Raw genomic sequence first — 14,650 nt, forward strand, 5'->3', positions numbered from 1 at the left:
AATTGGTTGGGCCCCGCGCGCGGGCCGCTGCCGTTACTCGGCTCGGCGCGCGCGGAGCAGCCGCGAGTGAGGAGGGCGGCGCGGGCCGGCGCTGAGGGGAATGTCCCGGGCCAGCGGCACAACTGCAGGGGCTGCGCTGCCCCTCCGCCCGCGGCTCTGGCACCTTTGCGGACCTCGGCCCAGAGATCCCCGTCAGCTGGAATAGTAAAAGGACTCAGGCTGTGTTGCCCGCTTGGGTATTCAAGCCGCAGCTCCTGTTACTTCTGGTAATTATCGGTCAAAGTCTTAGAAGGTTTTTGTTTGCTTTTACTCCACGGGCTTCTGCAGCTCTTGCTGGAGAAAACAGCTAGTGTAACTGTCCGTGTGGGACCGTAAACCATCCGGGAATGCCCTTTGAAGCAAATCGGGCAGCAAAGAGGGCCAAGGCAAAGGATGTATGTGTTCAGCGGTGGGGGATTTTATTTTGATTTTTTTTTTTTCTTACCCAAGTGTCAAACAAGACATGAAAAGCATTCATTTATCTTTAAATGACTGATGCCTGAAAAAACAATGCTCTAGAAGGAACTGTAGCAGGAACTGGGTTTTTTTTTCCCGAAGATTTATTTTCCCCACACCAAGTTAAACTCAGAGCTGATAGCTATAACGCCTCTTTAGCTAAGACTTGGCTTACAATGATGGGGAAGCCAACCCAGTAACACTGCAGGATACCTCTCGAATCTCACCACTGGCTTATAAACAAACATACTTTTTACAAATTCATAAGAACTGGTTTAAAAAAGTTCCTCTTGATGGTGTTTGCAGCCCTTTGTATTCACACACTAATAATGATGAGTGTAATGTAATAAACATCCTTTATGAACAGATGTGTTTCTTTGTGTTGCAGCCCTATATTCTGTTCTGCTTTCCTCTGTCCATTGACTTCAGGGCATCCAGGTAGCTGAAGTGTTAGACCTCTTCCCCTGTGTCCTCCCCACCCTCAGTCTCAATAGTAAAAGTTTCAGGTTCTTCTTGCTAGCAAACTGCAGCTTTGCCCACCGTATTTTAAGACTTGGCTTCGATTTTTGAATACCGATCTAGAGACCTCCTAAATGACTAATAGTTCTGCAAAACAAAGAGCTCTTCTTGAGGGTAAAGCATACAAGAGAGAGAGAGTCAGGTGGTAATCAGACCACACACTCAGTTTCTAAGGGTTATCTTTGTAGCTGGGGATGTGGATTGGCACTTTGAGTGGCAAGAGTGGGCAGAGGAATCCCTAAGAATAGAAATGGTGCTAATTGGTACGTGTACAGGCAGAGAGACTCTGTGTGGCATAAGAACTGTAGGCCAAAAGACAAACAGCAGACTGAAGCTTAACAGTGCTATCAGCCTGTCTTTTCATGCCTGTTTATAAGATTGAAACAGAAATATCTGAGCCTTTGTAGAATTGTAAGCCGACTCTCATGGATCTGCATGTTTTCTTCTTCTTCTGGTGTGCTTCTTGTTTCCATCCATTTCAACTTTTTTATCCAGCCTTAATATAGGGTAGGGTACTACTTGTCATGGAATGGTACCCTAGAAGGCTATGAAAAGTCATTAGAGCTAAATTTGCACTGATGGTCCTGTTCAAATGTATACTGCTCAAAGAACTGTACTTTTAAACAGGCATCACATCACAAACCATGATCAATTAATTGCAGCTGATGCTAACCAAAGGTTTTGAAGAGGGTGTGGCTGCTGTAGCAGCAGCTGATACCATTTCACTGTTAAGCTAGACTGAAGAAAAAGAAGTTAAAAGATGTGTTCTGTGCTTGTACTGTAATTATTCTTCACTCTTCGGTTTGGGTTTTTTTGTTGTTTTTTTTGTTGTTGTTGTTTTTTTATTTTATTTAGGTAAGACTACAGTTTAAACTCAAGAGTTTGACTCTGACAGCTGGAGTACAGAGGCAAAGGGCTGTTGGTTTTGATTGTGAAGAAGCAAACTTGCATTCATTTGTTTAGAAGCCTATTATGCTGGGATTGGTAAGAAATCTACACACAGCTTTCTGAATGTTGGTTTGACTTAAGACCTGGAAGAGAAGTCCTCTCAATGGATGATGGTGGACCTGAGCAAAGGTCCTGGGCCTATCTACCTGATGTCTGTCTGAGGCATGTCTTCCACTGGTTAGATGACAGAGACAGATCTCGGGCTGCCTTGGTCTGTAAAAAATGGAGTTGTGCCATGCACTCTGGATCTCTCTGGAGATGCAGAACCATCACGTTCTATGGCCAACCATCAAGGGCACGCACACTGGAGTTTCAAAGTGCACTGTGGTATACCAAGAAATTTGGCAAGTATTTGAAGCACCTTGAGATCAAGTTATCAAATCCTTACAATACCCCCTTTATCAAAAAATTTCAAGTGATTATGAGAGGTCTTCTTTCACACCTGGGTAAGTGTAATAGTCACCTAGTATCCCTGAGCATCAAGTACCTAGAGTTAGACTGCTTGATCTGGAAAAATGTAGTTAGGGCTCAGTTTATTAAGAACTTAGCTGCCTTCCTGAAAAGAATGAGCAATCAACTTGATTATCTTAACTTAAAAGGAGCAAGAATAACTTTGGAAGAAGGCTGTGAGCTTCTGAATTCTCTGAGCAGCTTGACTAATAGAAGCTTTATATCTGAAATCAATATTGAGGATTTCTTCAGTCTCCACCTTTCTGTCTACCGCAGTGCTTTGTTCCACCAAACTATGTCTAAGTTCCACAGGCTAACCACCCTGACTTTCAATTATAACTGCATGTCTGATGAACTGCTGGACATCCTGCGGGAGCACAGCTCTCACTCACTGTGCACCTTGAATATCAAGTGTCATATCCATGACCCTCATGGGCAAGTGGTCTCAGGAATGTCGTGGGCAAACTTGGCCAAGAGAGCCCCGAAACTGAGTGTGAACTTCTTCTTTGAAAGAGTAATGAAGCATGATCACCTAGCTAGGATCCTACTCGTGGAGATCCCAGTTAGGAGCATCAGCCTACGGAGCTGCTATTTTAGTGACCCAGACTGGACAATGAGACCTATCCTCACCAACCTTCTCCCAGCTTATTGGCATGGTCTGCAGGTAAGGGAAACAATAGGGACAACCCTACTGCAATATCGCAAAGCTATACAAAGTAATCATGTAGGCCTTCTACATGACAGCAGTCAGCAACAGAAGTTCCTGACTGCATCAGTTTTACATTCAGAAGGAAGTTTTCACAAGTGAGTAATTTCAGTGTTTCACCCATAGTGTTAGTTCATTAAGCAATCCTTGTCTATTTATAATCCACCATAATGCTATCAGGCTACTATATTTTGGCAATGCACAAATGTCCTGCACATCTAAATTAACTGTGTCAAAATTAAATAAAATTAAATTTGCCTGCGTTAAAGCACTTCCGTGTCACAAGAGATGTGTCACCAAAAGTTGCAATACCTGACCCACATAAGTGAGTATCAGGTCTTTGCACACCAGAGGGAAACACATGGCCTTACACCTGATGGTTGCTGACTGCTTTAAGTCCTGTTTCACTGTAGAGTTTCCAATAAACACCAGAGATCTGTAAAGCTTTCTAGAAACCATCATTGGCTCTACTCTTGTCTCTGGGATAATTTTCATTATGTCAGATAAGATCATGGTTTGACTGTAGGTACAGCAGGAGAGTGTTAACACATACACTGTTGTCATTGCAGAAGAGATTCTCCGCTAATGTCAAGGTACAAAATTGATCTGCTGACACTCATTTTTGTTGGTTAACTTGGAAAACTATTTGTTGAATTCTAGTTTCTGCGTGCAACGTCTGTTTAGTAGTACTAAGTGTTCATTTTTTTTCAAGAAATTAACACTTGAATTGAACAATGACCGTGAGTTGCTGGACAATGAGCTACTACATCTTATCTTATCATGCAAGAGGTTGTTATTTCTGAAAGTCTGGGCATTTCTAAGTGTCAGCTTTATGGAGAGGCTGCTACAAAACCGTGCAGAAAGGAAATGCATTTTGACTACCATAAAGGTAAGACTTTGTGCTTCAAAACTCCCATTCCCATTCTTGCTCCTATACCCAAAGGTCCCCATGCACAGGCAAAGGTCACTTACAGAAATGTTAATATAACTATCTTCCCTATGTTATGCCTTAGTACCACTCACAGGAATGAGGTTTTCCAACCTTCTTAGCAACATACAGATACTATAGAAGTTTTTTATGAAGTCCTGAAAATTCCAGAAGCCCTTCCTAGACCGGCATTCCCTCTGTCACTTCTAGTTCAAGCCCTCTCCCACTTCTGTGGTTTCTCAGTCACCTCTCAGGCTCAGTGCTTATGTCTATGCTTAAAACCAGTGAAGGTGGACTGAATCCCACTAAACTGCAAAAAGATATAAACACATCACACCCTTCAGGGGTCCAGGCCTGGGGCCAGGCCACAACTGTGGCTGGTGTAAACCATGCTGACATGCTACTTTGTGTGATACAATCTGAATTCAGTAGGTCCTCACAGATGTGTGCAGAACCCAGGGATGCATCAGTTGTGGGGGTAAAAAGAACCTTGCTCTTCCTGCCTGAGTGAGCACAGGCAGACAGCCAGGACAAACACAAAACCACAGCTAAAAGAGAAAGAGTAAATTTATTTCCCTTCCTTTGCTCACCGAGGCATCCCCAAAGCAACCCCCAGTCAGACACACACAAGTGGGGATGCTGTTAAATCTGGTCCATGCCAGAGGGTCACTGGCTGGTGTTCATACTGGGTTATCCAAGGCCTATTCCCATCTGCAAGATCACCTGAGTGATTTACAATCCTTCTTGCTAGTCTTCCACTATTTAATCCATTCCTCCCAACACCACCCAAAACGTCTTTGGCAGGAGGTGATGTTTTCAGTCAGTTGGGAGTGGGAAGAGAGTAAAGCCTTACGATTCTATTCAAATTCAAGGAATGTTTATTCTCTAGATTCCTTATTAGTCACAGATGCTTCTTGTTGCCACGAGCTGTATGGGGCCAAGGAGTCAGCCAGCAAAGGAGTTGTGGTACTCCCCTGGAGAGCTAATCTATGAGCAAGATACTTCTGCTCATAGGGAGGAAATGTTTTACCCAGAGACCTTTGCAAGTTATATGTTGATTTATTGTATCCCACTGGTTTTTCCCCTGTCACTTTACCAAGTTACTCTGTTACTAATTTCTCCCCACCCCTCTCCTTCCCTATATAAATCCCAGTTTTTGCCCTGTTGGGGAGAGCTGCTGTTCTTGGCTCCCTTCACAGAGGGCCCCGCTCTTAATAAAGGCCTGTTTTCTGTGGAATGCCACACAGTGCTCTAATCCCTCTCTGCATCACCTGAGAGCTGCCGCTGAGCCTGAGCTGACAATCACTAGCCAGGCTAGGGATGTGCCTGTGCCTCTGGGCTGTTTTTTCAAAGATTTCTTCAGGGAAGTTGCAGCACCCCTGCCATCCAACCTGCCGTGGCAGTGCTGTAATGGGTTGAGCTCCCTCTATATAAGAGATATGACTGCTGTTTGTGCATACAGGTCAGAATTTATACAGCCCAAGAGGACAGCACTGAGGAGGAGAGGCTGTTGGCAGATATTTACAGGAAATTCAAGTACCTGATTGACTCAGAACTTAATTATTTTGTCATCACCTACCCAATGGTGTAAACTACAGGAAGAGGAGAACACCCAGTGACATCTACATTAATGGATCCTTTGAAGGGCTTTAGTAAGGCATTTGAATTTTGACAGCAATGCCTCTGAAAGGGAGTTATCATTCAAGCAAGAGAGAGGCAAGGAACAATTTTAAACTCCATGCATTAAAAAGTTGGACTTGGGAAGTGGACTCCTTTGTCTCCAGCATTATTTATTCTTGCCCTTGCTTTGTTTTTCCTTGCCAGAAGCAAAGGAAACAGTGATCCCTTTTCCATCCTTACTGGCATCTCTAATAAAAATAAGACCCCCCTCTTTTTTCAGCACTTCTGACTGTAGAGCTTCATACATCTCATCTTTGAGATGTTTGCCATCTCAAAAAACCCATCTCACTGTTTCCATTTTATAAATAGGGAAACTGAGACATGGGGTGAGGAAGTGATTTTCCCAAATTTGGCCTTGACTTGATCTCGATTCAGATGCAGACAGATAGGCTATCTAGTTTATCACTTATCTAAGTTAGGTCCTGTTAAGTTTGCCATACTTTTAGTCTAGTTCTTAGCAGCAGATGCTAAGATAAAAACAAAACATAGCATGGTCTGTTCTGAGAAACATCCTTCTGTCACCCTGAGAATCAGGCCTTTTGATATTGTTTTCATAATTTCTAGCCACTTTCCCAGAGAAGTAACTATAAACATAGGTGTTTATACATTCCATTAAAGATGTGCCTTTTGATGGACATCTCTCACAGCCAGTGTGGTTGGGAAGGTGGTAACCTGACTATCCAATCCCCGACTGTTGTCGAAAACGTATAAATACTGAAAGAACAAATAAACTTTTTTCACCACACTTCGAACTGCACCCGTGTGAATCATTTTGTGTCCAACAGTGACATCCCTCCCACTTGCCCAGCTTTCTATTGAGTGATTTATGAGGACACTCCTGCTCTAGCTTCCACACAGTTGCTTTTCGACACCTTTCAATGGTAAAAGATATCATTGGTCACACATGAGAGAAACATGGAAGAAGGGGCATTTCTCACTATTCTGGAATTTTATTGCCAAGTAGAAGATGTCATCGAAAGTTTTAGAGCATAGAAACAAATGAATGTACTATACATATGAAACAAATAGCTGTACTAGGTCTGTTTTAATTCCCTTGCACAACTAGACAGCATTGAGCCAAGCCAATAAATTTGGAAGTTTGCCAATAAAATTTCAGCAGGAGCTGGTTCTTTGGAGCACAGTCTCCCAGTATGACGACTTCAGTAATTGTTTATGCAAAGAGACTCTCTCATTTGCATGCACAGCACTTCATCAATGTACAATGTATTCTCCTTGACCTTGATCTCTTCCTCCAAGGAAAGCTGTCGGCGGCTCAGGCCTTTCAGCTCTATCTCAGCCTGTGCCAATGCATCCTTTAATCTATTAAGGAAAATAGAGGCAGGCATTAGTTGAAAACATGGATAGTTTTTTTTTTCCTCATAAGGACTAGGAATTCTGAGCAAGAAAAAAAAAGATGGAAAAGGATTCATACAGACAATAGCCATTGTCTTCCCTTAAAGTCTATCCATTACCTTCCCTTAAAGTGTCCTGCCCTTGAGAGAAAAGCAATTTCCAGCTTTTCAGGGAGAATAGCTGGGACCCATTGTCATGCTGGCAGATTAAATTAACCCAGTAATCTATACTACAGATTTTCCTCTTGCGTCATTTCCACTTGCCTTTGAATATTTTTGGTAATCTCTTGAACTTCACTCATCAGGCTGCTGTGCACTGTGTCATAGCATAGTTCCACATTGGGACGATGGTTTCTTGCTTCCAAGCGGGTTTGAGCCACTTTTACAGGTCCTTCCTTATCAGCAATTGCCTTCTTTAAGGCTGCAATGTTCTTCTCCTGCGAGGCAGTCTCATCCATTACCTTAACAAATCCAACAATGAAATTCTGCACACTGCCTCTTGCAGTGTGTGAAATCATCACAATCTTTAGTAGTTGTAACAATCACAGTAATACTCCCTATGTTATTATTTCATCAAATAATATTTTGCAAATATTGCCAGGAGTATGATTCCTTCATTGGAAAGCAGATGACAGTGTTCTGGGTGAACCCAAAAATTAATGCTCAGCAATTAATTTTTAACATTAATACTCAGTTTTCATGTGTCAAATTTTGAGCACATTGACCGTCCTTTTATCAATTATCAGGCTCTTATATAAAAATCCTGAAAAAGCTATAGGAGCCCCATGCAACTAAATATCACAAGGAAAATTCTGACTTTAATGATGGCTACAGCAACATTTAGATTGAATGAGTGACTCCAGAAATTCAACTCTGTGGTGGTGCACACAGAGCTGAGAAAAAAAAAAAAATCTAAGATGACTTTTACGGAGGAGGGAGAAGGGAACAGAAAGGAAAATGTGGTGGATAAATGCAACCCACTGGATTGGGAAAACCGGTAGACCCAAGCCTAGTGTTTCCACTTTTTTACGGACTGTCCGCTGTGACTTACCATTGCAAGAAGTGTCTCTAGCTTGTGCTTGGCATCCTTGACTTCCTTTATCCTATTTCTAAAAGCAGTATTAACCAGCTCACATTGCTTGCGCATGTCATTTGCTGTCTGTGAGAGGATGCCATCAATAAGTGCCTTCAGTGCCAAAGAATGGTTTCGCTGCTTGTCAGCCTTTTCAACGTTTATGTTTGAGAAATCTACCCAGTCCTCAGGGCTAACAAAACTGAAACAGATTCAAGATAAAAGGTCACCAACAGAGAGAATCAGGCCCTTTATGACTTCATAAATTTGTAATTATGCCACAAAATCAAGAAAAAAACCAATACTTTAACTGCACATCCCATTAAGTGTGACATGTCCTGGGGGTTCTATTGATATAAAAGAATGTCACAATTGTGTCTGTCACTATCATTTTGTAATTAAGTAGATGAGAGTCAGATGAAAACAAATTTGCTCGAGTCATAGAGCAACTTTGCTATAATTTTCTTCTCCCCTGGCTAAGGATTGAACTATTGTGGTGGGAAACACACATAATAACCAATATTTCTTAGAACATCTTTCATTAATAAAGTTGTTATTATTACTAGCAAGTAGCTATTTACACAACACAGTCACTTATTCTCTCACACAGTTCATCTATACAGCAGTATAACAGTACCTGCCTGGAACAATAGTTTAGAAGCCCAGCCCCAACTGTATCCCCAGAATCAGAGGGTCATCCATGCAGCTGTGGCTTGCAGACAGATGCTTGGAAAGTTCTGCAGAGGGCTCTTTCTTTGTTTCATTTAGTGGATATATAAAGTTGTAGTTGTCATTTGCACAGCAGGCAACACCACCCTGGGTGCTTTCTGAGTTACATAACCTGTCGTTGATGCATGCCTATGTGCTGGCTGCAAGGGCTGGCAGCCTCTTGGCATAGCAAATTTGCCAGCTGTTGCCTAGCAACAGTAACTTTCTGAGGCTCTCACACACATTGCTTTCTCAATATAGCTCCCCTTTTCAGCCCATTTTTCTGTGGTAGCTATTTTTCCATTTAAACCTTTCACACTAACTAACCTGTTTGGGCACATTTGACTGGTTAATGTCTGAGTCAGAAACTCACTCTCCAGGATTCTCCCCACTGGGACACCCTGGGAGAGGAAAGAAGTTAAGTAAACCTATTCTGTGTTTAAGCAGTATGTGAACTTCTTCCTTAGCTAACTGTGAACTTCAAAAACTTTGAAAAAACTGCAGTTCACTGGGAGCATAATTATTGTGGCTTATTTCACATACATATTACACAGATACGAAAGTGACAGACAGAAAGAAACAGCTAGATGGCAAAAAGATAAAGCCTGTTTTACACAAAATGAATCTTGCTATTACTGGGACAGCCCATATTATCTGTGTAATTATCATGTTTGTTGAACTAAAGAACTACTTACTTGGCTTCTAGTTTCATTGCATTCTCAGCATATATAATATGAGGAGTGTCATTTGTCAAGCTAGCACAGTAATCATCAATCGTCAAAGCTGTGAATTTGTCCTTCAGATCCATTTCCAGGTTGTATTTTGCTGAACGGTTTTGTCTAGGAAAAGAAACAACCAAATTCTAAGACAAAGTGTAGGCACTCACAAGTGTCCTTAATATGCATGCATACATGCTTTAGATAATTCAAATGCTGTTACAGAAATTTTCATCTATGAAGTCTTAGTTGTTAAGTCACATAATGTACAGTATGAAGCTACCTTTCTATAAATTGGTACAATTCTTGTTAAAATTAAAGGCACAGGACTGGATCATGAGAAGACCAAGGATCAAGTGCAAGTACTTTGTATTCTACATGCAGAACCTCTCACAATTACTGATTGAGTGGTATGAATTAGGACTGACCTCCTGCTACTGTTTACCATTGAAAATAACTTAGGACCTGTGCTTGGCCTGACCCTACAACTTCTCAGTATTATGGCTGTACTAATTTTCATCTAATTAGTGTTCTATTATGCTCTTTGCCTCTGCACCTGATTTGCTCATTTGTTTGTTCCAAGGTACGTCCAAGTAAAGCAATAATTCCCTGAAGGACTTCAGCTTCCTTCACCAGTTCCTGTTCCACCTCATCATGCACCAAGTCAATCCCAACTCGCCTCTGCCTACATGAAAAAAGGAAAAGTCATCAGCCACATTGTTCAAAAGCCTGCATCTGACAGAAGATGATGAAATTCTGCTTTCCCCAGTGTTTTAAAACCTAAATCAGACTGCACTGCAAAGAGAGATGGGCCTTTAGTTTGCAGTTTAGTTTGCAGAAAACAGTTTTCTTATTTGTTAAAGGTTCACTATCTAGATTTTTTTTCTCTCCTTGAATGTTCACCTGTACAAGAGACACTTTTGGGCAATTACAAGTGGCTCTTTGCAGCCCTCCAAAGCTCTCTCCAGCCTGTTCTTGAAAGTCAACAGTATCTCTGTCTCATGAACAATTTGTTCCAGCTTGTTATCTAATTCTTGCTTCCAGAATTTTATTTCTTCCCGTCTCTGCTCTGTAAAATCAAAATAACAAACATGTATTAATATGGGCCCATTTTATGAGCAAGTGGACTGTAGCTCAGATCTTAGGTATGGCTAAGAATAGACATATTCTACAGTGGAGTGCCTGTAGTGCTGTGGTCTGTGTGGAAACAGTTTAGCAACCCTGTGTCAGGAGGTTTGGTTAAAATAGACTTCTGTGTGTTTTGTTATAAAAATAAAGAGTATGCCTCGAAATATTTTATAAAATATTTTTGATTTTTCCATGACATCAACAAGCATGGCACTGACATGTACTCCTGTTCATTATCAACTAGTTTGCTAAGTCCTTCTTGAACATATAGCACAGATAGCACATCTTCACCCTTGCTGAAGACATGGGATTACCTAATTTCTTGTTGACGTCACTTTGGGTTTTTTGAGTTGTCTTTTCTATTTCATCCACCAGCCTCCAACTCTCAGCTATCATGCATTCTGACCTGGATTTCTGGGACTCTGTACTAGCACGCTGCATATTGTTTGCAATGTACCATTCTGAGGGATGAAATTTAGATGGATCTTGCAACAGTCTGGCCATTGCTATTTGGAAAGTTTCTAGATATAATGCCGGTCAGTTTTTGGAATATGGAACCTGAAAACAGAAATTATTAACATGATATGAGATATGATATAACATATAACATATAACATATAACATATAACATATNATATAACATATAACATATAACATATAACATATAACATATTACTTCACTGCCAAAGCAAGAAGGGGAGAAGACAGGTTCTATAAGGATGAGAAGTATTTTTTTCTTTTTACCTGCAAAATGACACTGATATCAAAAGAATAGATTTCTTGTTCAAAGTTTCCCAAGTCTTTGCTGATGTGTAGGGAAGAACATGCTGTGTTTGGAGTGGGAGAATGAAGAAACAGAAGAATTTGTGAGTGGAATTTGTGAAAAGAGAATTGGAACTGATAGGAAAAGATGGTCTATGCAATACGAAGGAGAAGGGAAAGGAGACCTGTGGAGGAGGATGGAATTACTAAACAAGCAATCACAGAAAACAAGAGAAAAGCAAACAAATACAAAGATAAATAGCCTCACAGAGGTTGGAGAAGTAAACACCTTTCAAGAATTTGGCTGGAGAGATGGATAAAATCTAGACTGTAAAAAGAAATGTAATCATAGAATTATTAAGTTTAGAAAAGACCTTTAAAAACATTGAGTCCAAATGTTAATGCAGCACAGCTGTGTTCACCACTAAACCATATCCTCAAGTGCCAAATCCACATGCCTTTTGAACACATCCAGGGATGAGAATTCCACACTTCCTAGGGCAGCCTGTTCCAATGTTTGATTAGGTGATTTTTTTCTTTTTAAATGACAATTAGGAAAACAAACAAACAAAAAATCCACAACCAAAGAAAACCCAACCTAAATCAACCAAAAAACCCACAACCACACAACAAAAAACTGAACAAAAAACAAACACCAAACCTAAATGGGACCTGAAAAGCTGAAGAAGAAAATTCAGCAGGCAAATGAGGAAATGGGAAAGTCCAGAATGGACTTAAGTAGAACAAAGAACAAAGCATACTGAGGACACTTATTTAATGGAGAGTGAAACCAATGCCCTGAATTTGTGCAAAGTAGTTTGATTATAAATTTTCCTATTCTTGCAGTATGCTCATCCACTGTTCCTGAGACACCTCCTGAGCCCAAATGTACACAGCTGCTCCTCAGCAACACAAAGCTGTGCCCACGCTCCATTCAGCACAACTACCCTTAACTTCCTTCTCCCTCACACCTCTCAAATGATCTTGCTCCTCGATTGAACTACTCTGAAGTTGAAAGCCTCGCAAAGTTCCATGTCCTCAGTTCCCCTTCCCTAGGAAGGGTCTTTCAGCCTCAATCTCCTCAGCAGCAGCAGTTTCTTTTTAAATGTTTGACTAAATATTGCAGGAGGTGTCTCGAGCTGCACGGAAGGCAAACAAACTGGCTGCTGTGGGAGGAACTACAGTAGCTACCACTGCTAGCAGCCTAGCACAGGAGGAAGAGACACAGCACACACAAGCCAGTGGTGCTTCACTTCACGTACTTCCTGTTAAGATTTATCTGGAAAAAAAACACCTGTTCACTCTATATTATTTTTTTATAGTTCACAGAGCTGCGGACAATAATTCTGAATTGATTTGTTATAGAAATGCATAAAGATTGTGAAAGCAAATAAGAGATGGCATTAATCATCTAGCTATCTAAAATGTCAGTCATAAAATATCCTTAGTTGTATGCTCCATCTTTGTGTCAACAATATTCTTTTCTGGGAGAAAAGATACTGGGAGCCAGACAGAGAAGATGAAGGAGATGAAGAGCATGACATAAGATACTTCAGTTGTGTCCCCTCCATATAGCTCTGCTATATTTTAGGTCAGAGCAGAGTTTCTCCGAATGAAACCTGACAATGTTCAAAAAGATCACAAAATGATAAAGAAGTAACTGGTCAAAAAGAAGTAGAGGAGAGAGAATGTCATGTTTCTCAAAACGTGCTCAGTCACCTTGAAAGCTGAGGAACTCCCCAGTGATGGTTCTCCACTGTTATAAATGCAAAGGCAAATTCTTGATTATGAATGAAAAGAAAGATTTATTAATGAACAACAGAAAGCAACAATGATAAAATGCCACAATAAAATAGTCAGCGCAGCGCTGGGTGGACAGGGTCTACACCAAAGGTATAGGATTCCCAAATCCACGTTTGAGGGTTTCCAGGCTTCGGTTTTTATAGAGGTTTTATGTCCTTGGGCTAAAATTCCAAGCAGGTTCCATTCACCAAGTGTCTCTGATCGTCCAGTGAATGGATTTCCTGGCATGGAATAATAGAGTTAACTAGTGTCCGGGCAGAGCCTCCTCATATGCAAAGGAGATTCTATATGTATTTCAACTTGTGTCATCAGAGCAGAGTAGTGGAATCCGGGCTGGTACAGATGAGTATCTAGGCTGTGTTTCTCCCTTTTGTCCTTTTTGATTGCTTCTTCCACCCCTGGTCCGACAGGTGGGGTGTTCAGGTCTGGTGATGATTATCTTCTTGGAGTCTGTCTTTTTGCAACTTGATTGTTCCCCACAGAAATCCGTAGGGCGTTGCTCGGGTCCGGAGGTAGGTAATTTTCTGAGCCAGTTCTATTGTTGTCTTGATGGCCCTCGTCCTGTCAATTTGTCTGAGTAGATGGGTTTTCCCTGAGTTCGTTATCTTGGGTGTTGGTGGCAATCTGTTGCTTTCCAAAGGGGATTTCGACCAGACCCGGAGCGGGGTTTTTTTTACATTTTATATTTCACATTATTACAAACATATTTAATTTATATCTTTCCGAATTTTTAATACATACAATAATTTATTACATCCACGACGTTATTGTGAGACTTCATGCCGTTTTGATCTGAAAACCCAGCATCTCACGCTGTCCCGCCCCAGATTGTAGCGACACTGCTACAAATTAAAGCTACGAACCGCAAATCCGTTCATCAATGCCAGCTACAGTAAAAGACAATTTCCTTTTAAACTGTTAATATGAAATTTACATCTGATCCTGCAATATGAACTGTACTACAAGGGAAAGATTTAGTTTTACCTCAGATGGTTTTCTCTACCGACTTACTGGGTCCAAAACGGCTCCACGGCCATCGGGGCTGCGCTCACCGGACGGCCCCAGCGCGCGCCCCTTCCCCGCGCCGGCCCCGCCCCTTTCCCCGCCCCGGCCCTTCCCCCGCCCCGGCCCCGCCCCTTTCCCCGCGCCGCGCTAACGAGCGGAGAGCGGCGGAGGAGCGCGAACATCGGCATCGCCTTTTCACGGCACCTGTAAGCGCCCAGGTACGGGTGGATGAAAAAGTCCTCTTCTGCACAGCAGCAGGGGTAAGCTAACACCAGCTCGCTTACCGCATTCCATCATAATGCCTTTAAAAAGGATTTTACAAAGAAGCGGTTCCTAACCCTAAACTTGTGAATTTTGTCTGGATGTAGAAGATGGGTC

At 41.6% G+C, this 14,650-nt stretch overlaps 2 protein-coding genes across 3 annotated transcripts; one reads left to right on the forward strand and one right to left on the reverse strand.

Moving 5' to 3' along the window:
* Positions 1-61: 61 nt before the first annotated feature.
* FBXO39 (F-box protein 39) lies at positions 62-10,240 on the forward strand. Of its 2 annotated transcripts, XM_015647037.3 has the most exons (4): positions 62-266; positions 1,870-3,076; positions 3,831-4,007; positions 5,509-6,313. In XM_015647037.3, exons 2-4 carry the CDS (start codon positions 2,066-2,068, stop codon positions 5,635-5,637), a joined length of 1,317 nt encoding a protein of 438 aa, XP_015502523.1. In that variant the 5' UTR covers positions 62-266; positions 1,870-2,065; the 3' UTR covers positions 5,638-6,313. The 2 variants fall into 2 exon arrangements, with proteins under 2 accessions (XP_015502523.1, XP_015502524.1); XM_015647038.3 differs by lacking the exon at positions 5,509-6,313 and adding an exon at positions 10,158-10,240 and having other exon boundaries at positions 62-3,076.
* On the reverse strand, positions 6,665-14,343 carry TEKT1 (tektin 1). Its single transcript, XM_015647039.3, has 8 exons — positions 14,252-14,343; positions 11,017-11,260; positions 10,478-10,643; positions 10,131-10,259; positions 9,554-9,697; positions 8,130-8,352; positions 7,343-7,539; positions 6,665-7,046 (listed from the first exon to the last, which is right to left on the reverse strand). Exons 2-8 carry the CDS (start codon positions 11,204-11,206, stop codon positions 6,887-6,889), a joined length of 1,209 nt encoding a protein of 402 aa, XP_015502525.1. The 5' UTR covers positions 11,207-11,260; positions 14,252-14,343; the 3' UTR covers positions 6,665-6,886.
* Between the last annotated feature and the right edge of the window lie 307 nt (positions 14,344-14,650).

This window comes from Parus major, chromosome 19 (assembly GCF_001522545.3).
Source record: "Parus major isolate Abel chromosome 19, Parus_major1.1, whole genome shotgun sequence".
Taxonomy (NCBI): Eukaryota; Metazoa; Chordata; class Aves; order Passeriformes; family Paridae; genus Parus; species Parus major.